Raw genomic sequence first — 25499 nt, forward strand, 5'->3', positions numbered from 1 at the left:
GACAGCAGCATTGAAATTGCTCGCTGTGCAGAGCAATTGGGGAGCCAAAGGGATTTTCACTCAAATTGTTAGGCAATGATTGGGCGCTCTCTCTCTCATCTCAGCACTCCCGAGCTAACAAGAGATTTCTGCTGAAATCAAAGGTAGAAGGGGAAGACTCAAGTCAAAGAAGGGTGAGGCTGCAGAAAATGATCAATATAAACATTCCACTCTTAAAAACACATTCACATCTAAACTGCATTTCCTGCAACAAATAGGGGGGAAAAACACATAATACACACGCAGATCGGAAACCAAACCAGAGAGATGTAACTGGAACGCACGACCGAAGATAACAATGAGTCATTTGTAAATCCCAAGTCTTGTGCGTCAACAGATTCCCATGCCATGCACAACACCTCCTGTGCTTGGCCTTGTGCAAGTCAAGGGCCACACACTCTCCAAGATCTAAGTGTAAAAGAGAGCAAATCTTGTGAAAGCTATCTGCAACAAATGGCATTTAATAAAACATCACCATATCTATATTTCATCGGCTTTCTAGGACTCCCTGCCTTGTATGTAAACGAAGCAGCAGGTCTGGAGCATGCTACCCATGCTCCGTGTTGAATCAATGAAACGGGGATATTGCCGGGCTACCGAACTGCACTCGATCTCAAAGGATTGCGAAGGAGTTTCCAGACAGCTGGAGCCAGTATTTCATCATCGCAACCGGGAACATGAAACATTAACACACTTCCCAGCCCTGGACATCCCGCGCTGCTCCTCGCTCCTTTGATAATGAGCAGCAGTACATATTTCACTGGCATGAACACACCAAGGGTGTCAGTGGGATCATGCCAATTGGACCGGAGGCAGTCGCATGGCTCCTTTGTTGATGTGCAAGTCACATAAATAGACGGTGGTTTGGCAGTGCGGTCAACTTTGGCAACTTGCAAACGTGGACAGTGGCCATGTTTGGTTCGGTAAGCGCACTTTAAAGATGTGTGAAGCTGGTTGTTTGCTTGTTTGACACCAAAATGAGCAGTTTGTCCCAACTCAAGCTGTCAGTGACATGATGGCACATTGGCTTGGCTTGGCGAAATGGCAGCGGTCTAAACGCATTGTACAGTATTCATTCAGACTCTCTTTTGTGTTGTATTTAAAATACTTTATACACACAGTCTTCCAGTGGCCAGATTCAAGATCATTTGTATTCTGGGAAAGGTGGTTTCCATTTAGAAAATCACACTGTGTGTCAAAAAAATGATAGCTAGTTGTTAGCCAGAGTCTTTGTGGAAGCCTTTTGATGTTCCCCCTGCAGAGTTGAGCCTGCAGTGTCCGGAGATACAATCAAACGTGGCAGCTATTGATCCATTTCCAAACCAGACATGAGCCTTGCTGAACGTGGTAACAAGTTCAGAATGGGTGTTTTAATTGTGAAAGTCTTTGAAAGGCCTTCTGAAGGCATGTGACTGAGGGGAGAAGTTGAACCTGCATGTGTGCTTCTTTTAGCTCATCCATGCAGCAAATCAATTGACAAAAGAGCTCTTATTCAAACAACAAATTGAAGGATTTGTTCTTTCTTATTGTTGAAAATAAAGTAATGATGACTATTTACTTACGTACTATAGACTTACATTATCGCTTAATATTACCTGATCGTTTAATTAATCACTTACATATGAACATCCAACCCATGGGTTTCTGAAACGTTTTTAGAATAAGCCAAAGTGAGTGAGGTAGAAAAATAAATACAAATCGTTGTTTCTAAAGTTAACACATCTTGGTGTAAAAAGTTAACTTAGCTCCATTTCTACCCTTAGATATATTTCCATAAATATTGTATTAATCACACAGTGCAAGGTTGGGGTCTTACTCAGCGTTTCTCTCCTGCCCGTTGAGAGCTCAAACACCAATACTGACTGCTTAATTTACTCGAGGGCAGGTTTCTTGCATGACACTTTCCTGGCTCTTCTAAGGAAATAAAGGAGATTTCAGTGATTTGAGTTGATGCTCTAGATCAATAGCTTGTCTCCCAGAGACAACTCTCAGTGGCATTTGAACCAGACAAAACAGCAGTTCCCCTCTAGATCACCTCCACGCACTGAACACATCCACAAACCTTATGGCCCCTGATAAATATACAAATTAAATCATTCAAATGTCTTAATGGCCAACCGGATTCCTGAATTACAGAAAAAATGCAGAATATAAAAAGGGCAAAGACATAGGTTAAGACAAACAATGTTCCTTTATATCCATATGGCTCGACCTATTGCAGATGGTGTGCTAGTGCGGAGAGACTTTAGAATAAACTATAGCTTTTAAACTATAGAGTGAAGTGAACTAACTTTTTTTTCTAATTGGCCTTTCAAAAGGAGACTTGTTATCTTCTTCTTTCGTTGTTTTTTTCCCTTTCATATGTGACCATTACTGTACCATTTGCTGCTTTGCAGCATAAAACTGCCATTAGAAGCCGTTACATAACTCTCATGGAGAAAAACATGTCTCAGTGTTAATGAAGAATGACTTGGTGATTGTGGATGCTTATGGTGATTTAACATTAATTAAGGACATTACAGGGTGTTGGATGGATTTAGACTCATGACACGTCAGTCAATGTCTGACTATTTCCAATCAGAGTGTTTGGGGACTAGAGGCATACACAGCCCTGTGTCATTAAGTTTCATGTTCTTTCACTCCTAAGTGCTGAAGTGGTGCCATGATGCATTATAATTAATATTGTGTGCTTTCCACAGAGGGAGACTGGTCTAAGAATATACAAAAGTAAATGTTGCTTAAGTCTCTGAAAGGATTAATCAACCACTTTATAACAGACATATACTGTAGTGTCTCCAAAACAAATTATGTGTATTAGAAATATATTTAGCATTGGACACTGAACAGTAGAGGTGCATTGCGACATCGTTATCAGTGGTATCTGTTCAACCAACAGAACGGAAGTAGGCCTGGTTTATGTCAGAAGTTGTGTCAAACAGGGCAAATATTGTATTTTGTAACCTAATATCATTGGCAATGCGATTGTTGTGACTCCACAGCCATCAGCACTCCTAAATTAGATTGGCAACAATAACTAGCCAGTGTTAGCTAGGAATATGAACTCATCAATATAAGGGAATATATAGGCTACTCGAAAATGTGGACGCTAAAACGATGGGGCTATTTGGTTGAATGAATGACATGTGCACAAGGAAAGGCCTCCTCCACATTATTACCTTGGTCATGCTGCTGACACTGTGAACTACAGATGGTGTGTCACTACAGTGTGAAGTTGAAGTGCAAAGTGCGAATATGCTTTAGATGCACATAAACCACAATTTGGCAAAGATATGCATTACAATGAATTTACAATGAACTAGCCATGGTCACTACTTTGCAATTCATGGATTTGTAGATATGGTAACACATCTAAAGTGTATTTACATGCTGACTCCACACAGTTACATTTACAGTTACATTTGTTCAGATTCAGATTCAGATTCAGGTGCATCCCTTCTAAGCATCCCTACAGAGCAAGTCACTCAGTGACATGTTCAATAATAAGATCTTTGCAATGGTAAAGATATGGCTTTAATTGGAATAAATCCAATAAATATGTTTTATATGGATTACTCTTAACTTAAGTGCAGGATTGTGAGGAAAACAATCATAATTACCCCCAAAGACACTTAGGGAAAGTGTTCAATAAAACTCTTAGTCTAAGACTGTGCATGATTAAATCTGTAATCTTATTAAAGATGAATGAATTAAAAGGGCGGGTTTATTTCCAGGGCAGATTTAGATATTTGAAAGACAAGGCATATGATGGCCGTCGCAGGCCATATGGGAGAGATTAAGATATATATTTTTTTATCTCTCGATGACTCACGCACACAAACACAGTGCATTTAGCCCCATGCTTTTAGGCCCTGTAATGGGAGGCTTCCTTCTAAGAGCAAATCCCGAACACTCAGTGCCATACAATACAATTGCAATATGGTTTCACAAATTGATTGGACCACAAACTGTGCCATCCAGAAGAAGCGACGGATTTGATGCGAGGATTTCACCAGGCAGACATTATGGCTCTTAACTTTATCTAAGTGATTATGTTGTGTGCGGAAAATCCTTTTGCCTTTAAAGTATTTTGTTTGGAGCACTATGTGTCATTTGGAAAAAGTCATGTCATACCATATGTTGACGCAAAAAAATATTGGATTTAAAATTAATTTGTTTATTATTTTGCTTTTTATTTTTTTGCTCATTCGATTTTAGATAAGCTGCCTGTTTAATGCCAGCTCAACAAATCATGCTTGGCAACTTCACTCAAAGTGGACACCACTGATTACTTAAGCACTGCTCGCCCCAGCATTGACCAGAGGATGTCTTGAAGGGCTGTTAAAGTCATAAATCAACACATTGCAGTTTCTCAGTGGGGAAGATATATAAATATCCATTATGTAATTAATCCGACTTATTTGGACAGAAACAAACTGACTCATGCAATTATGAGACACACCATTAGGCCAAATTAGCTTTTGTGGTGATTTCTTTCTTTTTTTCAGATTTTCTCCACTAGACAGTAGCTTTTGCATGTAACAGTCTTGACACAATTAATGTGATGCACTTTGCCAGAGTATTTGTAATTAGAGAATTATTTATGATTCCCAACAACCATGGCAATTAAATATTAAGGGTTTGCAGTTGGAGCGCCCCAATCTCAGACAGATGACACCCTTTTTCTTGTGCGGAACATTTCACGGAGCTACTCAGCATTCCGGAGTTTGTTTGAACAATCAAGATGACATGGGGAAGGGAGAGAGGAGAGAGAGAGGGAGAGAGAGGGAGGGGGGGACGGCCTGTTCACCTGGAAGGAAGACAACAAATACACTCATGCCCTGCCTCCTTGTTTCCATGGCGATCCAAACTGTCCATATATGTCCATGCATCCCGTGTTTTGATGTGCAGCACAAAGGTTTTGGTGACAGCCTAGAGGGATAGGTAAGACGGAATTATAATTGCTAATTATTTGTGCATTTTAATGCCATCTGTTACTGTGGTTGGCTGGGTGGAGTCGGCGTGCGCCATGCTAATTTGAAGCTTTTAGCCAGTGGGCTAGGGGCAGTGGCATGTTTGACAGGCACAGGGTACAGGGTGGCAAGAGTGGGACTGCTGACAGTCGGATAAAGCAAGCCCAGGAAGGGAAGCCAAAGAGGCCATAAAATGAATTGCCTCCCATCTCATAAATAATAGAAACATAAATGCCACATGAACTTTATTTCAGGAGTGGGTGGTCTAATAAAGATGCTGTTTTAAAGAGGAGTCAAGAAATTCATCGTCCCAGCAAGGCCGCATTGTCTGCTTTCACACAGGTAGTTACTCATGGTGCGTTGACATCCAAGACCCAGACCACCCTTCAAAACATAAAAGCATTGCGCTATCCTTTTTTTTGCTCCCCCTATTCTCACTTTTCACTTCACCTTTTCCTTCTGTCTTCCCCTGCTCCCTGATTTTCCTCTCTTCCTGCCTTTTTCCCCTCCTCTCTCCCTCTTTCTCTCTCTCCCTCTCTTGTTCTCACTCTTTTTAAATTGAGACGACAAGATAAGCGATTGCCACAGCCACCGCTGCCTGCTGCTCATTGATAAAACCATATCTAATCCGTCTCAGGCTTCCTACGCCTCCAATGCACTCGTCTCAGAGTCTGTCAACAGAGAGCGGATCTATCTCTCCTTTTGAACCCTCGACTACAGTGTCAGGTTTTATCAGTGAACTTCTGGGCAAAGGAAATGGGTCTGAAAGGCTTGGTTGACTTCTATCCTAGCATGGCGTATGTTCCAGGTTCCCACTGCTCGGGCTGGAGGAACTTTTAAGGAACCCCTCAGTCTCACTGGTCTGGGTGACAGAACCCTGGACTGCCCCCACACAAGATGAATGCACGTCAAGATCCTATCGCGTTTACGCTTTGCACAATAGCCAAGCATCTCTCTGAAAATGAGCAAAAATAAAAACCGTCTGGTGTGTCCTTGATTTATCACAGTCGTGGTTGTTAATGTTTATGCATGAGACTGTCACTCTGGAAACTTAAATAAACCACCAAACGCTCCCCTGTAAGCAGACCACAGCCATTACATATTTTATGAAGAAATTAATAATTTCTTATTTTTTTTGTCAATTTTGATGGGTGTAGGGAGGTTTTGATGGACTGCATTTACATATTCATATGCGCGCTGCTATCTGAAACATATCTTTTAATGACAGCAGCCGACATCACTGTCAACACTGCAACATGAGCATCACCGAACTAAAAAACAATGACTGCCTCGTCTGTTTTCTAACAAAGCCACGCTCGTGCTGTAATTCTCTTTGGAATGGTGCTTCAAAAAATATGACCATATGACTGCCATTCAAAATATTGGTTGCAGAAGTACAAAAACATAGGGCCCTTTTTTTCATCCTCTTTCTAATACAAGGGGGATGATTTGAAGTAGCGGCCATTTAATCAGGACAGCATTCAGCAGAGGGGTTATTACCACACACTGGCCAGTCTCACAACAGCTAATCTCAAGCAGAAGATTACAAAGTCATGTGTATGGAAATAGCAGCGCCGACCAAGAATCACAGACACTACACACACACACACACACACACATACACACACACGAATGCATTTCCAGCCACACACTGACACGCCGAGCTCTGACAAAGACAGTGCTGCAATGCAGAGAGGGAGACGTGTGAGTGGCTATTGTCTCATTTATGACCAAGACTGAAAGCGGATCTCCAGGTGAACGCCAGGCAATTTATTTCTCCTGTGTTCTGTCTTCAGCAAAAAAAAAGAAAAAGAGTTGGGGGGGGGGGGCAAATTGTGTCGCCTCTGACAACTTGAGCGATGCTATGGTAATTCACCCATATCATTGATGTGTAGAACACAGGAAATGAAGAGATCTATGCTGATCAGAGTCACCCCACTGCTTTCTGATTATGGTGTGGAAATGGCCACGGAATCAAAGCATCCTGTGCTGGCTTTTGACAGCTCCACTGCATTCCGCCCGCCAAATACCAGCGGCTTTTCATCACTGGGTCACAGAATGCGCCCGCTTCTTAATATTTACATGACAGACGATATCCATAAATCCTCGCCAGCGCACAACTTTTCCCGCCGGTCATACAAATGGGGAAACCATAAATCTGAGTGTTACCACTCCTTCTGCTCCGATCGTTAAGCAATCGTAGCAGGGAGCTCACTAACAAGCTTTCCTTACACACCAAGAGCTCACATCCCACACCTGGCATTTACCACTGACCCCCTCTAACTGAGATTTTCAATCATTGTCATCCCATAAAATGTCATCATCAGAGCCCCTCACACAAAAGAAGCCACTGCTGTGGCTGTTTTTTTTTTTTTTAGCTCCTTAGAAGGACTAAGGGAGGAAATATGGCGTGAAGCATCAAAGCACATCTGCTGTTTCCCAAGCGCCGGCCAGCGCCTGAACTGATAGGCGTGCAGTAACTGTGGCCACGTACCCGCGGCCTCGACGCGAGCCTCTCATCCCCTGGCGTGGACCGCTGCCAACGCCGCCTCATAAACAGGCAGAGGCCGGGGCGCGGGTTGCGAATTAGCGGTCGGTACTCACTGGACTCGGGGTCGGAGTTGCCGTCTCCCTCGGTGCGGCTGTTGGGCGAGGTCTGCTCGTAGTACTCCTCCTGTGGGAAGCCCAGGGGCAGGGGCTGTGTGGTGCTGGCCGAGCTGGCCGGATCGTGGTCCCCGAGGCCGCTGTCGCTGCAGCTCTCCTGAGAGCCGTCCGGAAGGTGAAATGTCACTCGCCGTTGCGTCTGCAAGAAGCACAAGAGATACAGACACGTCAATGGTCGATCTGGCACAAAAAAATAAACAAACAAACAAACAAACAAACCAACGGACCTAGAAACAATATGTGGTGTTGGTGGTGGATGTGGTTCGATTTAAAAATAAGAGGGCCTCATCTCAGTCAGTGTTGTTTGTTTTAATACAATTGACTTGGAAGTGGATATGTACAAAGCAAAGGTAGGTCTGTGCACCCCTTGGACATGAAAAGGAGGAAAAGCTCCATAAAAAGGATTTTTGTGAATATGTCCATTTAAGCCACTGAAATACAATACCATGGTGTATCAATACCAAAATACAAAACCAAAAACCTACAATTATTACAACGGGCTATTAAGATGATCATGAAATCCCACAATACTTAAAACAAGTTAATCAGTCTCATTTTAAAGGTTTCTAATTAAAGGTTTTCTAATTAAATTTTAATGACTTTGGTTGGTATTGAGAAGGGAGTCCGCTGTGGAAAATTCATCTCTGTGGCTTATTCTAATGTACTGTACATTAATGCTTCAAATTGAACAAAGATCCAGACTCCACCAAACACTCAGCCCCTGTGTGACTTCAACATCTGTTTAGATTTAAACTGATTGTAATTTGCCCACAGTTATTCTAAATATTCAGTGAGTTTCACCACGTTGAACCTGCGACACAGTGGCCTAGTTTGAGAGATACAGAGGCTTTCAACTGGCAGGCCTGAGAAATGTATGTAGATTTTCATGTTCAAAGCTGGAACACACCATCTCTCTGGAGAGCTGGAGTGGTTTGTGTTCATGACCTTTTTGCAGACACTCAATTTGGTGGAACTAGGGAAACAGCCAAAGGCAACTCTGAGAACCGACTTTCTCGATTCTTTGTGAAATTGGGCAGAAGACATTTTCCATTCTGTGTCTCGGGCATTAGGCGGTAAATTCAAACCATTTATTCTGCCTGTATTTCCCCATTGTGCGTCGGACTCTTTTTCTCTTCGCTGTTTTCCTTCCCTTCCTGCACACTTAAGAAATAATTGCTCTTTGGCCAGGTATCAAAGAAACATTTCATTCATCCCCAAACATCTTCATTTGGGTTCCCATTTGCCACATCAGCAGTCACAGAAAAATTTACTTCTATATAAACCAAATCAATTTTTATTTTCTGTGACTACTTCAGCTAATACAACGTTCTTTTGAGTTTCAGCAATCAGTGCAAATGTGGTTGTTGAGGCACACAGATAAACTCCTCGACGTCTTTTGATAAGGCAGACTGAAGAATGGGTGGCGGAGACATCTTGGCAGCAGATGAATGCCACACACTGCCAAAAAAACAGATCTCAAAACAGCTTAACAGTGAAATTAACAGCTATCAGCAGGATTCCTCGAACTAAATCCTCACAATTAGTAGTCAGGGTGTAAATTCATTTTCTTAGGGTGGCTTTACTCCTCTCGTCCTCCCACTCTCACTACAACATCAGGCGTTCTGAGGCTTAGGAAAAAACACCAACAGCTGACAAAATGCACACAGACTATTGCATCACAGGCCTGCCTGACAATGAGATAAGATATACATATCATATATCCTAACACAAGACTGGTGGTGACACATTTTTTGCACATAACAAGATTTTTAATCAAAACATCTTGAATTACAGTAACTGATGAAATGGCAACGTGTGTCTGACACACATAACATAAAGATTTTTTTGTATTTTGTTTTTGTGGCTGACTAAGCTTGTATTTGATACTACAGAGCCTGGCGCGTGTGGTGTACAGTGTTGTAAGACAATGTTCCCTTTGTCTTGTGGTCTGTTACTGAAAATGTATTGGTTTTAGTGCCACACTGTCTAATTAACAACTGACAACAGTTGGTCCTGTTTTGCATTTTAGGCTAAATTTTGTAAAACAAAATACACCTTTCCATTTAATTTGAATTTTAACCAGGAGTGAGGCAACTGTTCAGTCCCATGAACTTGAACAGGAGTGGGTTGCTGGGTAGTTTACTGATGACAACAGCTGACAGAGCGACAGAATGTTGCATGAGAATCACGCTGTCTATTATTCACAAGCCATTCAAATAAAAATAAGGCATCACAACACCAGCTGTGATTTTACTTTTAATTACACTCTCATCAAACTAACAAGTTTGTGAGAAAGTCTGACCTACTCACTGCTTTGAAAAGTTTACATAAGTCTTCTGAGAATCAAACATGGATTCCTTTTCTCCAAACTTTTTTAAAAACAGAGGCCAACTTCAATTGATCAATGGGACGCCAGTTATCAAAAAAATCTATGAGAGGATTGCCAAGCCCCTGGAAATCAGAGACTGTTGTCGTGTACTTATATTGCAACTACTTAACATATTCCAAAATATAGTGCCAGAAATGATTAAAAACAGTTGTCAAGGACAATAAGGACAACCACAATTTTAAAGAATAGGCACATTTTCAATCTAAGAAACCGCAGTTGGTCATTAATTGTTTCCTTCTTTCATCTTTCTGTAATTTATTTGAATGTGTATATAAGTAAAATATATGCTTTTCAAAAGTCAAAGTCAAGGTGTGTATGTTTTGTAAGGCATTATCACTTGTTTAAAGAACATGCCAGAAATCAGCAAAGCAAACACAAGCTGCTGGAGGAGATATCAAGACCAAACAAAGCCTGTCTGACCAGATAAAACATTGCCATCAAAAGTATGTGCAGAGAGATAAAAAGAGAGAGGGGTGGAAATTAAGCCAAGTTCTCCAACGAGCGAGTCCATGCCAAAGCTCCTCGCTGGTGGCAAACCAGACAATGTGCAGATGGAGCCGGATTCATCGGTTAGAGGATTAGATGGCCCGCATATTAAAATGGAGAGGACGGGAGGCAGCACAGCGGCCACCTGGTCCACAGGGAAGTCACAGATCAACCAATCGCCATCTCCTCCTTCGTGCAAAGTCTGAATATAAGTCTAATTCAAAAAGAAGTGGACGTCTTTTGTGTGAGTGTGTGTGTGTGTGTGTGTGTGTGTGTGCATGTGTGTGTATGTGTATGGGCAAGGAACAATAGTGGCTAAATCCCCCCCTCCCCCCTTAGTCTTTGATGAATCAACTCTGACCACAGTGGAGTATTTCACTGGAGATTTGCTCTTCATGCCGGAGATAGGATCTAAGTGGCATACATACCTGTTTGATCTTTGGTGGAAAAAAAAGAGATGTATGCGGGTAAAGGGATTCATTTTTCATGCAGCCTCTCTCATCCACTGGGAAAGAGTTTAAGCCTAAAATCAGGCGCCACTGAGTATGTAAGTACATCTCACAGACTCAGGTTAGGGATAAGGATAATCTTGTCATGATTCATAAACACCATCCCTACAAGGTACAGAACTGAATCAGTACAAAATGATGAGTATAAAATGATATGCTTATTCAAGGATTGGTAGGTCGATAGTTGAAAATATTTAGGATATCAAAAAAGTGTGTGCAGTAGCTAGTAGCATAGTCTTGTAGTCTAAGGATTGCATAAGATGCAGTTTCATACAACTCAAAATAACTACATAGGAATAAAGCATCTGCATACAAAACAAAGCCGTGTACAGTAATTTTGTGGTAAAGAAATGTATCTTTGGCGTGATTTGCTGCATACTTTTGTGACAGCGTTCTAAATTTTGTTGATAGATGTTGAAGTCATTAACAACACTAGTTTGTCTCTTGGAAGAAATGAGATGTGAAATGCTTTCATCTCGTACAGATTGTTTTGTCTGTAAGGACGTGAGGTACAGGAAAACACGAAGCGTATGGAACATCTCAACTCGTCTCTATTCAGGCATCTTCAGTACATGTGACATTATTATTCAAAGCAAGGGTGGTGGGAAATTCACGAAAGCCTGCTGCTAATGCACCATAAATGCTTCTTTGATTCCGAGCGAGCTGGAACCTTCACGCCATTCCGCCCATTCCGGCTTCCTCCCCCCCCCCACACACATCTACTTTAGCTTCTTAACAGTTTTCTCCCCATTCCCTTGCCAATTCCTGAATGCGGGATCATCATCAGTTTTATTTTTCTGGGCAGCTTAAATCTTGTACCCATGAATAGGAGATGAGAAGCTAACTAATATGTGAGCGCTCACGCCGAGTGACCCGCAGTCCTGCTGCTGCTCGCGCCCCATCTAGCCACTGCAGATCCAGGCAGGGGTGATCTCCAGCAGTGGAGCACCATGAAATAGCATTATGGTTAATTTTCTCGTTTGCTGCTGCTCACAAACCAGCAAAGCACCAGCAGGCAGCTCTCCAGATATCCTCGCAGCGGCTGTTTGGGGAAGGTTGGGGGTGGGGGTGGGGGGGGGGGGAGGGGGCATATGAGCAGTGCCCTGTTTTATCACAGCACCCTGCAAAGTAAACGGCTGTATATTTTCCACTTTATTTTCTTAACACTGTCAGTGTCCCACTTGCTTTGTTATCTACTTGGAGGGATATTTTAATCACTCATTCAAATTTGATGTTCTGATAAGGCATGGCAAAAAAAAGCAATGTGTTCTGCAAAACGATAAATGGTTCTGAAGATGGACTACACTAAATATTTGATTAATTTGAGCATTTTTATTAGATGATAAACACGCAGATGGTGCAAAAGTCAACAGCTTTGGAGGAGAGAAGCTGGCTGGTTTGAGGTGAAAACACTCTGTAGTCTTTTTGCAAAAAAAGCCTGAAGTCTATGATATTGCCGGCCATTATGATACCAAGTGTTAAACAGCTGAGAATCATTGAAAGACCACCACTGTTTACTAGACCTCATTGCATCCCACAACAGCAGCAAATTAACAAAAAGCGACTTTTACAAAAATTCAAACCCAACTAGACTATAAACACAATATTATGCAAATGAGTTAAAAAGATTTGTGTGTAATCTCATTCTTTTTCAACCAACCACTCTGCCTAGGTCAGTACTTGACAGCAATGAAAGGAGCATCCACAGTGCAGCAAAGGTACTTCAAAAACTTGAAAGACAGTCTTGAAACAAACAAAAAAAAAACGCTCTCTCAGGCTTGTCCCCTAGCACAACACACTGAGTCACAGTACATTTCCATGTGACATTTCCTGTAAACAAATTGTTTTGGATGGTTCCAAAAATAGCAAATTGCATTAAACAGGTAAATGGCCAAGACCAGACTTGTTAAGAAAGGGAATAGAGAGTTGAATAACCATTGTCTCGTTAATCATGTGATGGAAAATTCACCACAGTCATTAGGGCGAACATCTCTCAGCAATATCACTTACAAAGTGGAGGCAAAGGGCAAGGCAAAGACTCACTCCCAACAAGGTCACTGACTTGGAATAGTCTTCAAACTACAAGACACTGTGAACACACACTGTTTTTATAATGGCACCTTAAAATGTCTGCTGGAGGACATGAGGCTATTAAGGAAAGATCTCGGTGTCTTCCCTTTGTCATGCTTGCTTTAATTAGTGTCTCATACAAGCAAGTAAAGAAACAGCTCACAAGTGTGCCATACACTATACACCAGTTACATAAAAGTCTACATTCCATGCTAGCAGCAGGCTATTTGGAAGTATCCACAAGGCGTACTTCAAAGATACTTCAAGAATGGCAAAAACATACACAGCAACCAAAAGCCAGGCATTTCTCCAATCCTAATCATCATCCTCCGCCAATATGTGCCAGTTGTAAGGCATGCCTTTGCTTGTTTGTTGTGACTATATATTGATTTCAAATGGAGACTCTGTAGTCTGGGATTCCAGTCAAGTATGATTACTGAATTAGCTCCCTGACATACCTTGTGGTGAAATGCATTGCCTGTGCCGTGCGAACCTGACATCACGACTTAACAAGCAATAAGTGACAGACTGATGAAGCCATCTATGCATGTCAGAGAAAGAGCACAGAATATCAAATGAAGCATCAAAAATTAACAATAAATAGTGACAAGCCTCCAGATTGGGAACAAAAGACGCCTACAAGGCAGCAACGTAATATTCTCTCCCGGGGGACCCCGGTAATAGCTCCGAAAGAAATAACGGTATTTAATTTTTAATCACTGATTTTGTTTACTTTGTTCCGCGCGCACAAAAATCCAACGGCACAACTTGCCACGCACAAACGAGAGATAAATGGGATGGAGAGAAGCGACGATGATGAAGAGAAAATGGGTAGAACTGCAGGAGGTGAAATGATGGTTATGTCTTTTGATCTGCAAGTGAACGGGAAGCAAAGTATTCATGTCAACAAATCAACAAATCACACAGAACGCTCTCAGCTCCGGTCTTCAGTGGCGATGTGACGGAGGCACATTAGATGTACAGCCTGGTTGGGGTGAGTGATGTGGACTGTCATGTCCTCTAAGCTACAGAGTGCATTGTCACAGCAGGGTCTCGCGTGCCATTGTACATCCAATCACACACTACCTCACCATACAACACATCACGGGACAGACCAAATGAGTGCCACTACTGTAAACAACTTGGATCCATCAAATATTGAAATGCTTGTATTAAGCCCCTTTTGAATAAGTTACTTTGAGTTGCATTAACTGTACCCAAGTGCAAGGCATCCAGCCTTAATGTGAAGATGATGATGATGAGGAGGGTAAAGAGATTGCTAAGACAGGAGCGCCGTTTCCATTGCTGTGGAGTTTGAGATATTCCTTCTCTGTACACCAATTGACAATTTGCTACACTTCACACAATGAAGACATTTTGAATTTATCTCCTTAAGTGTCAAAAATAGTCTGTCTCCAGTCAGTGGTAAACTAATGAATTTATTAAAAGTTGGGATTCATTCACTCTCCACAGAGACCATTTATTTCAACAACTAGTCAATGTAGCCTATTTATAGTCGCGTGTGCCATTTGGGTAACTGATTTTGACACCAACCATCTCTGCCAAAGGAGCTTCAGAAGAGGTTTATTTTTATGCCATCTTGAGACATACTATCTCTCTGCCGAAAACAAAATTGCTGTTTGTGTGCAACTGGCAGTTGTTAATAAACTTCCTACTCTTTGTGGGAGTTTCACATTTTTTGAGTGTTGACTCCAATTGGAGTCATCACTAAATGTATTACCCTTGAATGGTTTGGTTCTTCACAGAGACAAACACTGCCATGTGACAATCCAACTTGAGGCAGAAAATAGTAATCAACAAATTAATTAGCTCATTAGGTTAAAGCTATGAATGGAACTGTGCTCTCACAACGGGGAGTCCTTCCAGCCGGTTCTGCTTGTGTGGAGAGTTAATGTGTGCTATGCCCTTGCATCGGGTGACAGAATGTTGTATTTAAATTTAATTGAAAAAGAAATAGCTCACAAAGGCTCAGACCCAGCACATTTGGAACGATACACAAGCTTAGGATCTCAATAAAGCATCCTTGGCTTTCGCTGCACCCAGCTAACACAGGCTATTGATATGTGTAGAGTGAATAGTCATCATTTCACTGGCTTGGGGCCTTTCCTCATTTGGCATATTTGAGAGAGTTCTATGCAACAATACAAGTTCTAGGCTGACACAGTGTCCACAAAAATGTGCTGGTAACCTAACTTAGGTAGCCTCTATGGGATTATCTACTACTGTGGTTGAATTTATTGCTATGGGAGATTGGATGTTTAGCTCAATAGCTTATTAGGCACGTACTGTAGGCCCACTGTGACTGAAATTTGGCTGTGTTTTTTTTCCCCCCTACGTTTATAAGTTGCACTTTGCGGCAACCAAATTTGACACACATGAACGCAGACATGAAGTTTCCAAATATGAGATTTACACATAGGCTATAGTACGCTACGATTAATTTGGCCTTTACAAGTGATTACAATAGCCTAAACCAGTGTCAGTGTAACCAGAGTGGTAGATAACACAGGAACCGAACCACTGGAGAAAGAGTCTATGGAGTCAAGTCAAAATACAGCAGCCGGTAAATTAGCTTTTCTTCTGAATGGATAACTTACGCGAGTCTCAAAAGTATGCGAATAAATCGTCTAGACACGTCTGAAACTTCCAATAAATGCTGTTTAACTGCTGGCAAATATTTGACAGAATCACGTGCCTCACTTTGACACTTAGGCCTACTGTCTGAAAAAGAGCATTGGCTAGCCATAGCCCAGCCAGGCTATGGTAAACGAATAGAGATCGCTAAGACATGTGGCCAACTTCATCAAAACACAAACAATGGGTATGTTTGGCTCGCCTGATAACAGCCCATGGAAACTGGGTCTATGATCTGGCATGATAATAATGAAAACTAAGCGTGAAAAAAATGTGTGAAAAACAGAACATAATCTTGCGCTTCCTTACTGATGCTATCCATGCCATTCCTTGACTTTTTGTCACCTCTGAAAAATGGCGTGTACTATTATTTTTCCACGCTGGAAAACGATAAAAGATAAGCGTCATGTTACTCTATTGCAGTGGTCCCCAAATGGCGGCCCGCGGGCCAGATCCGGCCCGCGCACAGTATTTTTTTGGCCCGCCACGTCAAGTCTGAACAAAGGTAAACAGTCATGTTGGCCACGCGTGATTAGCGATCTCTCTACTTCAGTGGGTTAGGCTACAACATCTGATAGTCATTCACCTTTCATAATGCCGTTTACCTGCTGTGTTATAAAATTCAATAGAGTCTATTGAATTTTATAACACAGCAGGTAAACGGCATTTCGACAACTGCACTTTGTTGTTCCCGCACGTCAGTAAAACAACTTAAGTTTTGGGCCACCGATTCCCACAATGCGTTGCGTTTTACGTCACGTTATCAATCTCTATAGTTGTTGAAATAGGCTGCACAACAAGGTAGGTTGCATAACCTGTAACTAACTTCTGATGTTGTTGCTGATGTGGAGCTAATATTGGTGATTATGATTAGCCATTAGGCAGCAACAATAACAGAAAACTCTTTCTCAGTGATACAGTGTTGATGTGGCTACATGTACATCTCTGGAATGTGCATTTCTAATTATGTGTGTGAGAGAGGCAATTTTTACTTAGCCCACACATCAACAAATTGTTACATTAAAAAACATAGATTATTATTATTAATAATAATTAAACATGAGCACATAAACATTTAAAATGAATTTGCAATCGTGACAGCAGATCAGACACAACAAAGAAAATGATGAGCAAAAAACAACACTGAACTGAGACTGACATTGAAATGACTAATTTGCTGCTGCACGCTTCTGTAGGCCCATGCTGTTAGTTCTAACTATTAAGATGTAGTCCACTATTATGGGGAAAGTCTTTCAAAGATAGTAAGCATTCATGAAAGACAAATAAACTGAGGTACTGTATAACAATACTGAAGTTGCCTGCACTGGCCAAACTTGCCTACACAGATCAGAGGCTGCTGGAGCCCAGGATTGAACATGAGATCCAGTACGATGGAGCAGGTCAGTGACCCTGGCCTCTTGACAAGGGCCTCTCCAGACCAGCGGTTTCAAAGCCCCCACATACATGCCTGGGAGTGAAATGTGGAGATAAGTGCATTTGTTGGCGAAGCACATCAAAGACGAGAAGTGTGTCTGAGAGAACTGAGGCAGAGAGGCATGAACTGAGGCTTTGATCATGCCAGGCTTTCTGATCATTAAAATATTGGATTAATAATTGATTAAAAACACCAGGGCTTATTGTGTTGTGTCTCTAGCTCCCAATTTATTCCAACCTTGAGACTGTCTCCTCTCCTTTAAATGAATAAATATATGGATACATCTCTGAGACACTTAGAATCGGGATACTTCCTATGTAATTTTGTACATGACAGTGTGCATGCCCACAATTTACGCCTGACTTTGCATTAACCTGTAGTTAAAGCCTTTGGTAAGATAGCCTGGGTATGCATTAATGGGTAGGATTTTTAGACGATAATGATGCAATTGGGGCATTATTTTTGTGAGTAATCACAGATGAACACAGAGGGAGATTCTTACAGGTCATTGCCCACATTAATTTTCGCTCATATATTCCATTCCTGTCAGCATATTATGGAATTCCCAGAATGGCACACTCATAGCCACAATTTTCTCTTCAAATGAGTCTATTACCCTGATTAACACAGACATGCAATTCAAATGAGAGATGGTGATAGGCCACATGATGAGCTGGACATTCTAACCATTTTTATTTGTATCCCTTGACAGCAGTCATTGGAATGCATGCTTGATTGCAGGAGAGATACAGTCTGTTATCAGTCAAAACACTTCGAGACATTTCAAGACAAAATAGCTAATATATGCCGACAACGGCGCTTGCCATTTTTGAGGGAGAAAAGGAATGCTATAAATTTAAAGTCATGTTACATTTTTGACACAATTTTCCAATCCTGCTGGTCTGAACTGTGCTGTTATCCAAACAAACAGCATGGTGAAATAAATGCCCCCCAGTATGACAGTCTTTATAAATATGAACAAAGTGAAGGGATACATTTAGTTCTTGCAGCAAAATTGGCTTTTTTTTTCTTTTAATACTGGGTTTAAATTGCATTTGTTCAAGATTTCTTTACATAATTTGCAGAGCTTATTTGGAGTGCTAGACAAGCAATGTCTCATATCACATTCTGAGGTTTTATTGCACCATACAAACTCAGTCAGAATGTATTTGAAGGGTATCAAGAATATTTCCCATTCAATTCTAGCCATCCTTAGTTTGCAGTTTGATCTTCCACAATGTTTTATGCAAAGAGAAATCAGATACGAACTCTTTGTACTCTTCCAACTGAAGATGAGAGCAATCTTTGCAGCATGACAACTGGACAAAGATATTAATGAATGTAATATATTGTTCACCAGTGTTGCCCTGTTGTTTCATATGTCCTTGTAAAGTGTAAAAGTGACCCCGTTGTGAAAGGAAAATTATTACTTAGGGCTTTGAAATCCCAGGGGACTACTTGTACAATATGTCCTTCAACAGTTCACTCTTCCAACCTGCCTCTTAAGACTTGGCATGTAGAAATACCATTAGGGACTAATTCCAGCCCTGAACTCAGATGCCTTTGCTGGACATATTTTGTGTATGTGTGTGTGCGTGTGTGTGTGTGTGTGACTGTGTGTGTGTGACTGTGTGTCTGTGTGTGTGTGTGTGTGTGTGTGTGTGTGTGTGTGTGTGTGTGTGTGTGTGTGTGTGTCTGTGTTCTGGAGAGTGATATCTTTTCCATGTCGGTGGCCATGGGAACGAAATTCCAACTGCTCTTTCCAGCATTTAATCCACTAAAGAAAATGGAATTATTGATGGGTTTATGTTGATGGAATTTGTATTACGGTCTATAAAATGTGAAGTATCTGAACACAAGAATATCTGAACGTATCTAACGTGTTGAGAAAACTAAAACAACAAATTGGCCCTGGCTCTTTGCAGTGTTCATTGAGGCTGACCAACTCATTAATCCTATGATCAGAAAATGAGAACAACATTAGTCAAGTCCAAGCTATTTCTGGAGTAGGCCACCCAGGTCGTGATGAACGTTGATGCCCGCTTTAATAACGTTAACACAATTCCTTTCAGAACTCTCATTAACTCCTCAGAATACACGTTCACACATGCCGCGCACACACACGGCTGACCTTCAACTCGTCCTTGTGAACACAAATTTAGTCCCCTTCACGTCAAAAAAAAAGGCTCCTCGACGGAGTCAAACAGCATTTGTCCAAATATTGGCGAAAAGACCAGTCTTGTGTTTCTCGCTGCCGGAGTGGCGGGTTCATTTCACTGCAGTCGCGGTGTGTGCAGCTCCTTGGCAGGCCGGAGCAGCAGGAGGGCTCAATGTGTGAATTCGGTGAAATGACCGTCAAGCGTAGGCTGTCATGGCAGCTCAGCCTTGCGGAACTGTCAGACGGGCCTCGGACGTCTACCTCGGCTGTTAAGTGGAGGTGAGGGGGATCACGTGACCCGCTATCAAGCGGGTTTTCCGGGGGAGCCTTGTTTATGCTCGCGGTATCGGCGGATGTGAAATACGGCACAGCGTCGCGAGCTCGATATCTCAGTGCGCCTTGCTGGGCGCGTATTCCCAAAGAGCCCACCGCCCACCTATGCAGGCGCGTACACACAGAGGGCACACAATCACACAATACCCCCTCCCCCTCCCTCTCTCCCTGTCTCTCCCTCCCTCTCACTCACACATACAGTACAGTACACATGTAGTGCAGAGACTGCATACCACATACAGTGTAGCCTATGAAAACAGCCATATATTATACATACTGTAATTTCCTGATCTTAAATTGTGCTCTGGAAATATTCTATTTATGTATCGGACGTATTTGTTGTTTTTTTAACACGTACTGTATGTTTATTTATGTTTTGCCGTTATCATGCACACGCAATGTAAACTGAAAACTAGTTACCCTGGCATTCTACAGGAACCCTGCAAGCCCAGTTGTCCCAATGATTGCCCTTTCTCATTTTATCAAGAGCATATTTCACAGGTTCATTGTTTTACAGGCATTTCTTAGCACTCTCAAAGGTCACTCCAGCTCCTTTACTAAGTATGTGTTGGCTCTGCGCCATTCTCTTCGCCACTTGTGATGGAAGCATAAATATTTCTGCTAAGTGTTAAGTCAACATAAAACATGACATGATACATATGCCACAGTCCATGGTGTTTATATTTAAAGTAGAAAAACATTGCAGCACTTTTACCTCCCATTCTGTACGTACACTTTGTTGAGCGTAAATAAAGGGTTTCTTATCGTTTGATATGTACAGTATGATATATCAACATTTGGACAAGGCCCTCTCACACAGAGACATATCCTCTAACCATATTAATCACACGCAAGTTCCTTGATTCTGTTTAATAGACACAGGACACTGACATCTCTATTCATATTCAAAGCCATCTCCCTTTCCTACATGTGGGTCTCCTGCCTTTTCATCAGCTTATTACTATTAAGTGGTTGACATTTCCTTGAACAATTCCCCACCCAACCTACACTCAAAGACCAGTATTGATCCTCATGGAACGTACCATCCCCTCCTGATTACATTAGGCTCCGTGCTGTTAATTACTCCACTCTCTAACCTTTCAGTGTTTCATTCGGTCCAACAAATTGGGTGAATTAAAAAGGGAGGTGGGGGGGAAAAAAAACGCTGAAATGCCTGACGGCATGGATCCCTGAGCTGGCAGTGTCAAATTCCCAGGCGGCGTAATAATTAAAAAAGTTCATCAATGCTCCCTTTTGCCCATCGCATTATGCAGAGGCAGGAGTCCCCAGTAATGGTTCTAGAGGATTTATTTAGGGGAATTATTCCAGGCTTATTGGGTTCCTCACCACGCGGCCCGGCTGCTCTGTGTTTGTGTGGGCTGGGCCAGGTCCCGGCCAAGTGTGCTTCCTGTGGGCAGAATCCACCCCCCTGCCCCAACAGGCTCTTTCCAGCCCACTATACACAAACTCTCTCTCTCTCTCTCTCTCTCTCTCTCTCACACACACACACACTCTCTCTCTCACACACACACACACACACACACTCTCTCTCTCTCTCTCACACACACACACACACACACACACACACACACACACACACACACACAGACACACACAGACACACACACACACAGGATTGGGGGTAGATGGTACTGGGGATTTTACACCTCTCCATCCAAATGCTTTATACAAAGGGCCAATCAAGCTCCGGTGTTCAGAGCTTTACAGTATCCACTGTGTGGGTGCTTGGGGACTTCCTGGGTTTATGGTAAAGATCTCTGCCTTTTGGGGGCCTTCAGAGATCGAGGCTTGGGCTTGTCCTATATAAGCAGTCATTCAGTATCATTTGGTCCTCCCAGTTTGTAGTTTCATCATAATTGGCTGCCAATGCTTTGGAGAGCTGGATGGTCAGGTGCAGAGGGAGATGAACTGATTCATTGCTTAATTTAATTACGTATTAAAATTCAATTAGGTATGCTTTCGCAAAAAAAAAGCAGACAGTGTTTTTCAAAGTATCCCCTGGAAGCAGGCATGGTTGAAGGACAACCCCCATAATAAATCAACATCTAACTTAATAATCAGATCTCATTGAAGCACATTGGCATGTGAAAAGGAGAGTGAGGATACAATTTCACCTCATACGTTTCACATTAGTAGTCTCTGAGACAAAGGCAACATCAAATAATGCAATTTCCAGCAGACAAAATAAGTTTAAGTGAAATGCTTAGCAAGGTTGACTTGAAAGTAAGGAAACAGTTCAAAAAGAGCTTCCTACGAGGAGATTCAATAAAGTTCCTCTCATCCTCCGTTGTAATGTACCATTTTGACAGCAGATTTCCTTGACTGTGATGAGTGCATCTACGATGGCCAGACACACACATTTCAGCCCAACACGGCGAGACAATCAGTCATAACACAACAAAAACAAGAGGGGAGTATGACACAGAGCTCCAAGAGACGGATAATGAATCAGACAGTGCAAAAACATTCTGTGACAATTGCTTGCATTTAAAGGCAGAGAGAAAAAAAACTCCCCACTTTCAAAAAACTATGACAGCAAAAGGCAACTTTATGTTTTCTTGAAATGTTATGGAATAATTATATCATTCAATGGTTATATAATAACAAAATAACTGGTGATGTTCATAGTTTGAAATATCATTTCAGATGTAGAGTCGAAGTTGAAAATATGGTCCCTATAATGCCATAGTTTCTATCAGTGTTAAGATGAGGACATAATAATAGAAGTATTTTACTGAGCTTGCTTCACTTCTACAGTGAGTGTGCGACCTGAGAGAATCATTATGCAGGTGTATGATGACACCTGTAAGTCGACTGAAGCTCCGTGTCCCCCACACTCTACTTGAACAATGTCACTGCGACTCCATTTTATAATGAAGGATAGGTTTTGGAGGTTGCCGTATTCAAAAAAAGCACAGCCGTGTCATTGTAGTGTCAACCTTCAGCACCGGTTTCTTGGCAGTGACATTTAAATTGTTAATGCTGTAGATTGTTCTCCCATTGAATTCCCTGACAGTCTTGTTCATTGAGAGTGGCACTGGCATTGTCCTCGGATGATTATGTGCGAGGCTCACTGTATTAAGGCTGATGTTGAAACAAGGACAGGATCACTTATCACTGTCACTTATGGCTCCTTTAGCAAACACGACACATGATGGCGACACTGATTAATGACTCTCAGGAAAAGTTGTGAACACAGCAGGACCTCCATGGTGCCCATTGGATTAATACTGTATTTAATGCCACTGTGAGGGAGGTTAGCGGTTCATGCTAACTCCTACAAGATACAGACACACTGTAGGAGTCCACTTCTTGGTTACAGTGTACTGTATATGCCAGATTTGCAGACATGATGGATGACTGTCTTACTGGACATTTTCTGATTGGATAACATTCATGCATTTGACTGATATTCATTTAAGGAGTTAACGACATAACCTGAAAGAGTCCAACTGACTTAACTGTTTTAACTGAATATTCATTCAGCTATTAGAATGCAGACATCAAGTATTTCTATTAAAGGAATAGTTTGGAATTTTGGACATAGGACCTAATTTCCAACTTTACCGAGGTGATATAGGTCGGTGGAGACCGTTTTTATCGCGTTTAACCCCTTCCTTCAGTTGCAGCGTCCCCCTTTGCTAACGCTGGTTCTTAGCTAATGCATTTCTACGGTAACATCAGTCTGACATCAGCAACAGTCTTACTCACTCCACCGCACATCCGAGACAAGTCAATTAAAACGTCAGACTATCGATATACGTGTCCGTGTTGATAGAATAATTTTAGAAATAAAACTAACCTTGCAACTCAATGATTTATTACATTTTGAGGGACTAGTTTCTCAATATCAATCCGCCACTGCCATACAGGGAACAAAATAGGCTATTGCAATGCGATGCAAGGTTAGTTTCATTTTCTAACATTGTTCTATCAACACAGGCATGTGCATTGATAGTCTGACGTTATCATTTATTTGTTTCGGGTGTTCTGTGGAGTGTTTTCAGTGGCAGGCTGGATGTTACCGTTGACTTGCGTTATCTCGGCACCTAGGTTAGCACGAGATGAACGCTGCAACTCAAGGAAGGGCAGAAATTCACTGAAAACGGTCTTCACCGATCTATATCACCCCGACTAAGTTGGAAATAAGGTCCTATGTCCAAAATTCCAAACTATTCCTTTAATCTTTCAAATATAAATATGTCTGTGTCTATGTTGCAAGGCATCTTGCATTTAATACAACTATATAAGCCCAACATTGATATATTCACAGTTGCACACTGATGGCACATGCATGATGTGAAGTTGCAACATAAGTTGAAAACTAGGGCAACATTTCTTGCTTTAAATGTAAGTTAAGTTTATACACAGCACACACTGAAAAAAAGGTTCTACTGTAAGTATCTCAACAACCACTAAATGCACACATGGCAACAGATGGTTATTCAGTCTGGAAAATATCCTAAAGCTACTGTTTAGTTACTATTCCCTAATGTATGCCCATATTTCTTATTTAGCTTGTTTTAGTCACATGCTATTTGCATTTCCCAGGCGCTACATATAGGCTGAGTCTGAGGAAAAGAGTCAGTGTGAGATGGCTGTTAGGGTAAGGTCTTTCTGTGGGGTCAGGGGCAGAGGTCAGGTCAGGTTAGGGGTAGCCGTAGATGACCACTGAAGAGGTAAAGGAATGGGCCTTAGCTATCTAAAGTGGGCCACAGGCATTTTATGTATAATGACACAATGCATGTAGTTGCACTTTAAAGCTTATTCATGATTTTGGATCCAATCAAAATCAATCAAATCAAGATATGCTAAATTGTTTCCAAAATCAATCTAGTTAAAGTCAGAAAGATCTAACCTTTTGGGTCATAGCAACCAGAAGTATGTGGTTTGGAGGTTTGGGGTAGGTTAGCCAACAATAACATTGACCCTTACACTGACCCTAACTCTGACCCTTATTAACCAAAACATCATCTCCAAGCTATAGCAGTATAAAATGTATACACATGCCTGTGTGCGCACACACACATCCACACACACACACACACAAATGCACACACCCTCACACACACACACAGACACACACACACACACACACACACACACACACATAGACACAGACACACACACACACACACACACACACACACACACACTTTCACAAAGGGGTGCCAGCTATGCTTCTCTCATATACATTTTCCATAGACATGCAAAGTGCAGTCCAATATTATCCACCAAAGGATTTATTTACGCTTTTGGTGGGCTTAAACATAATGACTTGGCTCTTGTTCCTCAAACAGCAATACCCTTTTAATAGCAGTTGTATTGACTGATTTCTAACAGAGAGAAACAGATTGTGCATAGCTAAGGTGGGCTTTTTGTAATTCACATACAAAGAATCGTTGTGGGAGCACCAGGAGTGGGAAAATCCTAATAGGCCCAGGCTAATTAGCACAATAATATCCGCCCGCATTCCAAGTGTTTATGGACGTGTCCAAGTCTCCACGAGAGCCGTCTCTTTCAAGTCCAAGGCATTTTTAAAGAGTCACAACTGATGTTGGCAGGCAAAGGATACCCATCAAGAGACCTTTTAATATTACAAATGAGGACCAGCCCTCTCGGACAAATTCGCCATCTATTTACGCGCGGCACTGATGCGAGCCCATCCACTCGCGGAGAGACTCCAGCAGACATCAGAGGAACTCGTAAAAAAACAAAAGGCACGGAGACAAGGTCATGTGTTTATATCAGCGAATGAAAATGGCAGTAA

General features: G+C 41.8%; 1 protein-coding gene across 2 annotated transcripts in view; it reads right to left on the bottom strand.

Moving 5' to 3' along the window:
* The window catches only part of pcdh11 (protocadherin 11), a 127549-nt gene that overhangs the window by 40281 nt on the left and 61769 nt on the right, over window positions 1–25499 (bottom strand). For both annotated transcript variants that reach the window (XM_062524095.1, XM_062524094.1), the window contains one exon: window positions 7614–7812. In XM_062524095.1, coding sequence (XP_062380079.1) covers window positions 7614–7812 — 199 coding nt within the window. The remainder of the gene's footprint in view (window positions 1–7613; window positions 7813–25499) is intronic.

This window comes from Sardina pilchardus, chromosome 21, assembly GCF_963854185.1.
Source record: "Sardina pilchardus chromosome 21, fSarPil1.1, whole genome shotgun sequence".
NCBI classification, from domain to species: Eukaryota; Metazoa; Chordata; class Actinopteri; order Clupeiformes; family Clupeidae; genus Sardina; species Sardina pilchardus.